The 12,634-nt window shown below is 46.4% G+C and overlaps 1 protein-coding gene across 5 annotated transcripts in view; it reads right to left on the reverse strand.

Moving 5' to 3' along the window:
- The window catches only part of DIS3L2 (DIS3 like 3'-5' exoribonuclease 2), a 198,530-nt gene that overhangs the window by 45,110 nt on the left and 140,786 nt on the right, over positions 1–12,634 (reverse strand). The window contains exon 15 of one of the 5 annotated variants that reach the window (XM_030496024.1): positions 2,269–2,625. The exons of the other annotated variants lie outside the window; for them this stretch is intronic. Within the exon in view, the coding sequence (XP_030351884.1) occupies positions 2,344–2,625 (282 nt within the window). The 3' untranslated portion in view covers positions 2,269–2,343. Of the gene's footprint in view, positions 1–2,268; positions 2,626–12,634 lie in introns of those variants that run through there. 5 annotated transcript variants of the gene reach the window in all.

Consider the following 12,634-nt stretch of genomic DNA (forward strand, 5'->3'; position numbering starts at 1 on the left):
TACTGCTACAGCAATGTCATGAGACATCCAGAGCCTCCCTGATACACAAAGCCCTACAAAACAAGTAGGCTTTTGCAATTGTCCCTCTGGCACAGCTTTAACTCTTAACCAATTTGACAACATTGCTCCAATACCACATGCTGGTTTGAAGCTCCTTCTTTTGTCTGTCAGTGCTCCCTGTCAGAACATAAAGGCTTGCTGCAAAGCTGGCAAACAAACATACCAAGACAAAGGGCACTGCTTTTCAAAATACCGGATTTTATGCCTGCAAGGCCAATGGAGGACTGAGGTTTCTTACACAAATGCAAGTGCAGGGTGACCCCATCACGATGAAGGCTCATCAGATCAAGGGATCTTCACCGTTGAACATACAAGATCATTTCATTTTACAAGACACTGCTGGGCTTCACTGGGAGAGGAGAGGAAATTTCCCAGCACCATACTGCGGTGCGATTTGGCTTGCACTGCCCCCTTCAGCTGTGTAGCCCTGGAGCTCACACGCTAATAAAGATCCCTTTCCACTTCAATAGCTTTGCACATAAAGAAACGTTCGACATGGTGTGTGCGTGAACTCAATGGGAAAGGGAGCTGGAACATAGCCATGCTGAGAACAGAGTGCTGCCTACCAGGCGAGCCCCATCAATAATTGAGATGTCAGAGGCACAGGGAGATGCATGAATAGGAGCTGTCAAAAAGAGTAATTGGGATCTGTATGGATACAACGATGGATAGGCTTGCTCGCCACCAAACGCAATTGCTATACACCCAAACAGAAGAGGAGCAGGGCACAGAAATTCAAAGGGGCTGGGGCAGGCTGTTTGATGGGCAGGGCATCGCTGCCTCCATGGAGGGCATTATCACACCAAAGGTACCAAGCAGGTATGGGCACGCTATCCCGTGACTGGTCAACAGAGTAAGAGAATGTACTCACAGTGAGTGGCACATAATGCCACCTCCTTGAGGAAAGTCATATCCTGCCTGCAGTCACTGGGCACTGAGGGCTGTGCACACATAACATTTGTGCAGTGGCTCCACTCTTCAGATTAGTAACATCCTCCCGTTCTCTATTCCTACATCCTTACATCCAGCAGAGGAAGCAGTTGGCTGACAGTGGGATGCTCCTTGCTCCTCCTTGTTCCTCCATCCATCAGACATCAACATGCTTCATCTGCACCCAAGGGTTCCCACACACCTCCCTGACAGTGGTGAGCAGACACCAAACCAGCATATAGACACAGACAGACATGAGACAAGAGCCAAAGCAGAAGGGGTCAGGGCAGCTGCCCTCCAGAGCACCAACAGCTCTGTGCTGCCTGATCCCTGCAGGAATCCAATGCCCTGCTCAGGCAGACAGGCCTTGGTGGGGGGTGCTGGGGAAGCTGCCTATATCTGGGGCTTCCTCCACCAAGGGCAGGAAGAGGATTTTAAGAAAGGGGGAACAGTGCTTAACGCTGTCATAGACCTCCAGGCTTGCCTGGGCTTCAGTGCAGCCAGAAGGTGTCCTCATTTTAAAGAAAGTTTCAGACCTGCAGCAATTAGGGGCTCAGTCATGCAATAAAGCCTGGTAGCTCCAACAAGGAGAGCCTGAGGAGCAGGCTTCTGGCTGCTGAAATGCTGCCAGGACCTATACTGACTTGACTGGGCAAATTCTGCATGCCCCTTGAGTAAATGGCTTGGCTTGGATCCCCCCATTCCCAGCCTTGGCTCCAAGCTGCAAACCTCCGTCATCAGACAAAATGCTTTCCCTACACATGCACTGTGTCAGAGAGGTATTATCAGTTCAGCCGAGTAACCAGGTCAAAGATTTCAGATGTCCCAATTCTGGGGCAATGTAAGGGCATGCTTCGGCCAGCCTTGGTTATAAACCTTCAAGGTAATTCCACCAATGTGGTGGGGTACTCAAGCAGAAAGAGTTCACCCAGGGCAAAGAGGAGAGGCAGAACATGAGCCTCCAAGACAAAAACCAGGAGACTGGGTTGAAAGATTACACTGAAAACAGTGTCTTGAAAGGCAGGGGCTCTTTTCTACCCTTGGCACTCGTTCAATTTTAAACCCGTTTGCATGGAAGTCCAAAAAGACTGGAATCAGCTCCCTCTTGGAATAAAGGCTCCTCTCTCAAGCAAGCTCTAGAAAGCTTTTTAAGAATAAACTTAGTCATCAAGCAGGTTTTTATGCCCTGCCCAAGCTTCGGGTTTGACCCGAAAAAAAAAATAGCCCTGAAGTCCTGACACTCACTTTTAAAACCACAAAAAATGAGCCATGCTCCAGTAACGTAATCACAGAGTTTTCTGGCACCTTGTGCCTTAAAAATACATCCATCTGCCTCCATGCAGGCCATCAAACTCAATCTTGTTCACAATGGATTTCCCAATTCCTGCGTGCTGGAAGGACTGCAGCGGTGCTGGCTGCGCCGGCTGGATGAGCCTTTACAGAAGCACAGGCTGCAAACCTCACAGCTGCGTTTTCACTTAAAGAAGCTGCTCTTGAGACCGAAGCACTTCTCCTTCCACGAGCTCTTCTATTTGTGCTGCAGTTCAAAATTGCTGGAGAAAGACCCTGGGTAGAGGCTGAAGAACATGTGGTGACGACAGGATGGGGATCATAAAGGAGAGACCAAAAGTCCAGCTGTGGAAAAAGAGGAAAGACAAGGAAACTCGCTACCAGCTCAACTAGTTACCTGTCACATTGGGTTGGGGTGGTCCTTCTCTTTTGGCTCTCCAGACAGTGAATGTTTGGCCAATCTCAGCAACTGATTACAGACTGCTGTTGCTACTGGTTGGAACTCCTGAACTGGTCCTACACTGGTGCCATCTCACCCATTTCCTCCTCAGTTGGATTCCTTCTCCTCATCCCTAAACACACATTTTCCAGATGAAGGTTTAAATTCTCTAGTGGGTTCCTGAAGATGTCCCGGCTGCCCTGTGTCCCTCAGCATAGCAAATCCTTGTGAGACAAACAAAAGTGGAGAGGTAAAATCAATTGTCCCACAAGCCTGCTCTTCAGGGAAAGGGTGCTTGGAAGGAGACATCACTGACAGCTGCTCTTCTACCCTCTTCCTGCCCCACTGTCATCGCTCCTGAGATATCTCAACCCCTAAACCGAAATGAACAGGAGGCACAGGAAGGAATCAGCAAGGAACATGCTGGGCAGCCAGTATGCTCCACCACCAGCCAACCTGTACACCCTGGAGCTCCTGGGTGTGAGATGACAGCGCTGTATTATTATTGTTGTTATTATTATTATTATTATTATTACTATTACTATTATTATTATTACTACTATCATATTTTACTTTATTTCAATTATTAAACTGTTCTTCCCTCAATCCACAGGTTTTACCTTTTTCTGATTCTCCTCCCCATCCCACCAGAGCAGGGGGAAGGGAGCAAGCAGCTGCTTGGAACTTAGTTGTCAACTGGGGTTAAACAATGACAGACCTCCTCTGCATTCCTGCTTTCCTTTCCAGTTTAGAGGGCTCCTGTGCAGAAGGGTTCTCTCTTACTTGGAACAATACAACATATCACTTTGAGTTTTACTTATTCTGCACCACCCAAGCTGCGCACCTCTCTTATGCCTCTTTCTTAACATCAGCCAGCAAGCTACCTCTGTTAACAGGCTACAAGATCCATGCATGTGGCTAAAGGACAATGTCAACCCGAAACCCAATCCAGACTAAGAAAAGGAGCTGAAACTCCTTTGGGGTATTACTCTGCTCCCACTGTTCATTTCTAATTTACAATCCCAAAGTTTACTCAGATGTTATTCCTCTGCTGCTGCTTGCATTATACAACTGCATAAAATGCATGCAAATCCAGTGAATCCCTGACATGGGAAGATGGAAGATAGCAGATAGCTTTTCCCCCTTCTAAAACTCATCTCCCAGGCCAGAGGTTCCCAGCCTGGGACCCAAAGTCACAATAAGCTATTACTAAATTATCCCACAGGCTGCAGCAGGTCTTGCTCTTCAAATTTCTCCTCTGGGATACAACAAGGACCCAGGGTCTTCCCATGACAGGAATGAAGTTCCCTAGCACATACAAAGGCTGCTCTGTTGTTGTCTAGTGGCCCCCAAAATCTCTGCTACAGGTGGTCAGGCACTACAGCAAACCCAGAAAGAAGCATGGCTGGATCCTTTGCAAAGACATACAGATCCTGTCATCAAAACGGCAAGCTGGCATCATACCCATGGCTTTTATTTCACAGCTGCAAGTCAAAGCTGAAGAGCCTTTCTGAAAAGATGGGGCAGAAGACAACTTTCACCACTTGGCAAAAATATAAACTGCAAGTGAGTTTATTTTTAAGCATTCACACTTGCCTGCATTGGAGGTTTCAAACACAATCCATGAAGAAATGGGTCCAGATTTATGTAGAAAGAAGAGTTGAATATTTGTGTTCACTTTATAATTTACAAACTGGATGAGCTCATTCTCTAGATGCATGATTAGGAAACCACAGGACTAAAATACAGATTATACAATTGCAAAGGGTTTACATTGGTGGATTAAAGATACCTTTTTCAGAAGCTAATGAATTGTGACACTGCACCGCATGCTCTAGACCACTAGGGAACTGACAATGAAGTTAAAAGTATTTTCTAAACATACATCAATTTTAAAATAAAAGCAAAACATCCCTAGGAAATGCCACATAAAAAACTGATGCTAACAAGATACATGCCAAATTTCACTGCTTAGCCATTTTCTGTTACTCAGAGCCTGCCTCCCAGCCTCTCTTTAAAGCACTCCAGGCTCCTGTGCTTCTCCCAGCCCCGCCAGTGCTCTTACAAAAGACAATTTCCTTGATTCCATCTTGTGCAATATCAAAGCCTTCACAGGCTGGGTTTTACCAGCCTCAATAGGGATGAGAGATTTTGGGCTGCAGAAAATTCTTGCATTTTGAAGACTGATGATGACTACAGGCTTTAGGGGAAATAGGGGAACAGTTAGATCCTGCCCAGTCCCAAAGGCTTCTTTTTCACCTGGGAGAGATGGAAATTCACTTGGGAAAGCAGGAATTTGGGAGAGGAGGCTGATCAAGTAGGCTGTTAAGAGGCTAGATTGCAATCAGGAATTTGAAACAACCCCAGAAACTCCTAGGGAGGCAGGACTGACCCTTCTCAAAGCAATTAGAGTTGCTGGCAAGTGAAGTTTCCCTTTCCATGAAGAAGTTGATGGCTGGAGGGCAGCACTCAGACATCACATACCTTACCAGAGTTAAAATTCCCCAGGAGAGACCAGAGGCCAACAGCCAGAGGCCAAAGGAGCAGCACAGGGACCTGTAATTAGTGTGAACAGAAACAGACAAGAGCAGGGTCTGCTGCATGAGAAGAGAAAGGGGAAATGCAGCTGCTGACACTGCACTGCCAAAGCCCATGGGCACTAGCAGCTGGTGCATAGCCCGGGCAAGGGGAGCACAACACCGACACCAGCAGCACCTGCCACAGACACCCAGGACTGAGAGGGACCTGGGACCTCATAATCCCTGGCTCGTCAGAAAGCTCGCTGTACACATGGGCTGGCAAAGCAGCAAATGCATCCACCTCTCTGAAAACCCTCAAGCAAATAGACCAAGTGAGTTAAAATAACCATGAAAAAAAAAGAAACATTTCTCACTATTAACACGGAGAGAAACTTTAAGGGTACAGCTGGTGTAAAACTTCCCTTAAGATGACAAGTGTCAGCAGCCAAACAGACAGGCATTTCTGTGCAGTTGCCTTGCCTGCAGCCTGCCAGTTGGTCCTACTCAGGACCTGAGGGGGTCTGTGGGACCAACACCAGCTTTTGTGCAGCTTGGGTGGTATGGAAGTCCATACATATGCCATCTTGATCAAATGCGTAAAAGCAAAGCTTGATCAGAAAGGGATCACTCAGGCATTTCTGTCCCTAAATGGTATGTGAGAGCCTGAAAGACTTAATAAAACCAACTGGTGTGTTCCACATCTGCTTTATATGAAAAGCAACACAACCAAGTGGAAATCCTCTCTAAACTCACTGCATGGTATGTCATTATTAGAGGGTACTACAGGTAACAGGTCATTATCCTCAACTGCTGCTATTTCAGACACCTGACAGTCATGTCTGAAAACAGGTCTCAACTTACTGACGCTGGGTTTAAGCAGACTGAAGTTTAGCTTCACACTTGGCCCTACTGTTTTGCGAGAGCCTGTGGTCAGTAGAGAACAGCAATGCAGAAGTCGGTGGCTCCCAAAGAGAAGGCAGATCCACCACTGATGGATGCACAGCTCTGCTAAGGAACACAGCACCACAAGGAAAACACAGCATGCAGCTCACAGGCAGTTTCTTCAATGGAAAGCAGAACAAGAAGACCAACAATGGTAAACGTTCATTTGATGAAAAGCACAGGGATGAACAGCCTTTCACAAAGTGCTGGATGGTTTCTGAGAGCTGCCCCAGTGTCACACCAGCAATGGAGCACAGGGCAGTGGTTACCTGAAGGAGGATGGGACACCACACTGTTTTCAAATGGCTCAAGTCACAGGAAAGCCAAGGTAAGAGCTCTGGGTGTAGATGTGTCTGTGCGTGCGGCAGGAGGAAAAATGGTTTGGTACCTTTTACTGCACCTGACTATAGCACAACTTTCCCTCCACCCCTATGAACCTTGGAGGATGCTGATACACATTTTACAAATCAGCCTAATTTGTGTCTTCTCTATGACTGTTTTGAGTTTTCCTGTAATGTGCCCACTCTTTGTCATTGCTGTTGGGAGGATACAAGGAGCTGAGGGCAGATCAAACAGAGCAAATCCTATTTTCTTAAGTTTGTTAATGCTAACTGCTTCCCCTGCTAAGCCACTAATGGAGCTGTGAGAACCCAGGAGCACACATTAATTCGGCACCCAGGTACTGCCTCATGCCTGGAGGGATTTCTATAGAGTTGCACTGGAAGACAAATGAAAGCTTGTAATACCCTCCATACAAGAGATAAACCTATTAAAATATGAAAAGCCCCTGTGCTGAAGTGATAAGAGCTCTGCCAGGTAACAAGGGAGATCACAACAGTATTTCTAGGTTTAGTTATATCTGCAAGCCATTAAACTAGAGCTGGGACTATGAAGATGCGGAATACCCTGATCACACCATGCTGATCTCAGTTTGACAGCCATGCCATTCTCCGCCATCCTTTGGGGTGCTGCTATGAAATACCTGGCAGTCCTGAAGTCCAGCCCTAGCACTGGTGACTTGAGCTTTGCTCATTCTCTGGGGACAATCTGGACTCTCTTGCAGCTTGTTACAACCTGCCAGGACTGCAAGCAGCTCAGCTGTGTCCTTGGCCAAACCTCCCCCAGACACTGTTGGCAGCATGGGATGGGAAAGCACCTCCTGCCACATGCACTCAACCTCCTGCCTTCCACAGAGCACCTTCTCCACACACTGCACGCCATAAAATGCCACCCATGGCAGTGCCAGCTGCCTCCTCCCCAGGCAGATGTGGGCTTTGTGCCATCACCTCCTATCCCTTACTTAACTAAATCTCGTGGCGTGTCTAAGCACAGTTGTTTGGTGCATGAGCAGAATATCCAAAGCTTTCCAAGGACATCCCTGCCCCTTCCCATGAACAGCAAGAGCTGCTGCTATTAGCACAACCACTGGGCTCCCCCGGGAAGGGGCTGGCTGTGGCTCGATTGAATTCCTTTGGCAGCATCCGGCTCCCACTCACACTTTCCCAGGGGCCTTGCAGCTCCTCTGTCACAGAGAAAGAAGGCAGCAGGAGTGGATGGGGGCCAGGCAACTTGTCCCAGCGATCCCAGAGCCCGCTGGCAGTGGGACGGGCACCCCGTCCTCATGCTAACCCATGGCCAGCTGTCTTTCTCTGGCTCTGACACAGCTGCACTTCAGTGGGGAAGTGATTTGTGCATGTAGGTGCTTCAGAAAGGGCTCTGGCAAGGTTCACTCTGAAAAGGTGAGGTGTAACATGTAAAGTATTTTTGCAGGGCAAAGTGGATGTCGGAGCCCACGGCACTGCTGTCGATCCCCGGGCTGGAGTGCAGGGGGTAGGGTCAGTGATCTTCCAGCATTGTAACAGCATTCTGTTTATAACCCTCTATTCCACACTGTTATTCAACATATGTAAGGGGCTCAACATGGTTTATGTTCAGTAGTTGTGATTTCCAAGCAGTCCTGCATTTCTTCAAAATGAAGATACATAATATTTTGAAACAATTTTTAAAACCAGTCACAAATCTGCAATCTTTTACGTCACTCCTCCTTCCTCCTATCAAACCCAAACCATAACACACAGTCACAGGAGATCAGCAAGCTCATGTGCGAGAACTCAGCTGCAACAAAATTGTGTGTGGACGCACACACGCACACAGAGACGGAAACCTAAAGCTGTAATTCAGTTAAATTGGTACAAGCTATGTTTAAGGTTTCAAAGACATCTGGGATGTAGTCCACTGTTTAGAGTTGTGGGTACCAGCACGCTGTACGCAGAGAAGGAGTATCTAAGAGCTGAACCAAAGCATGAGGTATTTATTTAACAATCTGCCTCAGCAGTGCAAGGAAATTAAAAGATTTCCTGTCCCTGGGAGTTCAGCATACTAGCAACCTGATCATGTATCATCCTAAAATCTCATCACTGCCTTGCTAGGGCTGACCGCACCCACTCCTAAAGCAAGTCACAACACAACTGAATCTCTATTTCCCATTTTTAACATATGCCTCCATGCGGCAGAGTCAGCTGGGGCAGGGATGTCTTAGAAAAATCTTTAGAAATCATCCTTAAAAGACAGTCTGTAAAGCACCGCCCCCTAGAAATGCCTCCCTTCTGTGGAGCATGGCAGCTCTTGCAGTGCTCTCTGGTTTTGTGGTAGTTTTGCATAAATCAGGCTTTCCAGACTTGGGGCTTTGTTGGGTTAATTGTGTCCAGTCAGTCCTGGAACTGGAGTTGTCTGTACCAAAGCAGTAAGTTTTAAAGGCAGAAACCAACACCATGTTTTACAGAGACAGTCAAGTTCTTAAAATTAGTTATTTATTCCAACAATATTAAAAGGAGACACACTGCTTTCTCAGTCATTTTTCCATTCGTAGTATTTTGTTTTGAGTTTTTTAGACCCATGAGCCTAATCCTTAATTTCTCTATGGAAAAGATGGAAGAAAAAGATCACAGGGAAAAAGGATCAGCCTCTTTAGAACATCTATTGCACCCACTCAGCCTTTGTAGAGGTTGCTGTGTTTGGTGTTGAGATTATTCTTTCTTCAAATGTACTCTGAAAGTAAATAAATAAATAAAAATATCTCCAGGCATTGGTATGTTGTGAAGGAGACCTAGACAATGTATGGGAGGCTAGAAAGGAGCCAGTAAATTCTAAGGGTGTAGAACAGGAGAAGGGATTAAGCCTGGTGATTAAATTAGGCGACGCATGAATACATTCCAATGCGCAATATCACTCAAGCACTGGACAAAACATATGGCAACAATGGAAAGCGCTGCCCACGAGGTCACCTTTAATATGATTAGCTATGGACGCCTGAAAGGAGATCTCCCAAGTACTGGCATGCTAAGCCTCCTTTGTGCAGGGCGGAGAAGTACCCTCTGAAAGACTTTGAGGCCCCGTGATCCTCGCACAAATGGCTGCTGTGTGTTAAGGGATGTGCCCAAGTCCATTGAAAGCAGGAAAGACAAGAAAAAAAGAGCCTTGAGGCCCAGCGAACACACTGAGAGTGGCTTTTGTTCCCGCTCGAAGGGCATCGGTGGGAGCCATCCCCAGGGTGTCTTGCCTGACAGCTGGGTCACCCCAAGGGCTCTCCTATTCTGCTTGGACTTTTCAACTCTGCTGGCCTGCATTCACCGGCACGGCTTGCCTCTTTGAAGGGGGAGAAAGCGCCTCATCCATCACTGACACGAAGGCAGTTAATTCACTTCTTTACAACTGGAAAGGCTTTTGCTGTGAGCAGGAGGGAGTGCAGGAAGAGTAATGAAATCCAAAAGGGAGCCAAATGATGCTTTCCTCTGCTAGACGCCAGCACTGGCAGTGCTTTCTGCTGGCATGGCTTGCGGTGGGTGAAAGGAGACTCTTTTGTGGTATGCCATTAGCTACTTCCAAGGCCTCAGTTCATGTTTACCACAGCCACTGTGTTACTTCACTTGGTATTTTTTTCCAGTCCTGTTGATCGCACTGCAGAACTGACCAACTCCATTTGGAAGCCTTGCTCACAGAAAGCAGAAACAAATTGCTTTTCAAAAGGACTATTTTTTTTATTCTTCCCTAAACCAAACCTCACGCTGCTTTCCATAAACCCAACCTGAGGCAGAAATCACCACTTATAGCTGAAAAGCAAAGGTCCTGCTAGGATTTACTCATTCTGGTTATCACCCAGCCATGCCACCTGCCCCCAGTGCGGCAGCAATGCCACTACCACCAGCCGTGGGAGCATGGAGCCATGCTGCCTGGACTGCATTAGGGGGCATCTCGTACCCCAGCACTTCTCTGTACCTCACAACACTGCAGCCACGTCAAGTAAAACCCCATTACAACAGCAGCAGGCTGTTGTCAACTGTAATGAGAAGAAGCACTCAATGACATTAAAGATAATCTCGTGTGAGTCACTTTGCATTACTACCTTGCTGTAATCAGGCAAGCTCTTCAGACTGCTGAACTCTACCTCAGAGGACCTTGGCATGCTTGGCCAAGCTCCTCGCAAGGTTTCTGCACGTCTTTAGTATTTCAGATTGGCAGTGACTAATCAGGGACATTTGAGGAACAGGCCCAACAGCAAATTTCTTCCACACACTTTGTATCTGCATGGCTGGGTGGGTGAAAGTCACAGAGGCAACCCCAAGGGGAACCTGCTCTGGCTACATAGGTCCCAGCAGCTACAAAGGCTCAGTGGCAACATAACAACAAACATGGCACAGGATCACTACCAGCTGACATCCTGCTATTGCCAGGAAAAGGAAAGAATCATCTCCTAAAGCCCCTTCCAGCTTTACATTTCCGGGATGCCGTAACTGCAGCTCAAACCTTGACAGAGCACATCCCAGGCATTGCACTGTCACAGCTGACATTTAGCAAGCTGTGAAATGCCTACCCTCTCATACCAAAGAGTCACCTTAGACCCTTCTAATAGATCTCATAGACTCTCACTGGATCTGCCAAGACTGAAGATCAAGCCAGTTTCTAACAAGACAAGGTAGACTGGGCAGCTGCACACTAGTTCTGAAAACATTTGGCGCAGCAGCTCCATGAAGGAGGGTAAGATATTTTTTTATTTTAGACAAACAAACAAAAAACAACCCTCCCCAAACATAACTCTCTCAAAATGAAAATCAGTGAGGGTTGGGAGAAATTACTGTGGTGGCACCCATTTCCTGGCTGTTTAAGCTCATTCAGCAAGTCTTCCTCTTATTGTTACAAAGACTACTTGTAGCAAAAGCACTGATCCTCAGTGCTGGATCTGAAGCAAGCTTCAGCAAGAGTAAGGATGAACCAGGATTGGCAGTGTACCAAGTGAAAGCTGCACAAGAAACCCACCAGCCCAAAAAGTCAGTTGTAGAAGCTGCCTGTCTTTCAACAATTTTCCTGAAAGGGTGAAGCCCAGATGATGTTCCTTTGCCCAACTGCTTTCGGGTTAGGACAAGTCATCTCTTTCCTGCAACGCTCAGCTGCTGACGCTAGCTGTGAACTCAAAGAAAGAATGTCATTAAGCTCACCCTGAGGAGCAGCTGTTTCTCCCTACAAGATGGGCACACAGAGGCAGGTTTAACACACCTCTGTCTGCTGGATATCCTCATCCCATCAAGCATGTACAACATCTTGTTGGTCCTGGCATGTGGAGACCAACTGGCTTCGGTGCTGGGCCTGACCATGGTATCCATTTAAATACCATAGTTCTACCTGGCCTCTCTCAGTATTCATTGTCTGCTGTAGACTTTATCTTAAAACTCCTGGGACACTGAGCTGTGCTCCTTCATAGTGCTCCACATAGTGCTCCTTCAGCATGGAGAACCTCAGAGGGTTTAATACAGTTTTGCACTCTTTTAAGAAAAGACACACCTGTCTGCTATCTCAGCTGACTGCAACAGCACCATGTTCATGGTCTTTAAACTGATTTCAAGGAATCTGTACAAATTCTTGAGAATTTGAAGCGATGACCACACTGCAAAAGGATTTCAAGCTTGGTCCCCTGTGTAAAGGCTATTTGACAGCAGCACCCCTTGCCACCAGGTTATGGATCCATCAAATACACCTACTTCTTACTCCTACTAAACAGGAGAAACCAATAACTTCTCAGCTCATTTAAATACCTATATGTTGCTCACTGGTTTATTTAAAAAAAAAAAAAACCACCAAAACCTAAAGAACAAGGTGATGCGAGCACAGTATTAAAGACTATCAACCATCACTCTCAGTAATCTTTGAAAATAATAAAAAACAGAGAGCTGAAGTGAAAATTCAAAACCTCAAAGTAATTTCAACCATACATACATGAGAAGGGAAAAGTTTATACATGATGCAACAGAAAAAATGACTCACTTTCTGAAATGCCAAAGCCTGTTTTAGTTCATTCTGTCTTCTATACCTGCTAAACACATCACTGACAGAGAAATCATTTAATAAATTTATTCTTCTTTTTTTTTTTTTAATCCCATTTTAGCTATTTAAGCATTTTATT

The sequence above is a fragment of the Strigops habroptila genome, chromosome 8 (genome assembly GCF_004027225.2).
Source record: "Strigops habroptila isolate Jane chromosome 8, bStrHab1.2.pri, whole genome shotgun sequence".
NCBI lineage: Eukaryota > Metazoa > Chordata > Aves > Psittaciformes > Psittacidae > Strigops > Strigops habroptila.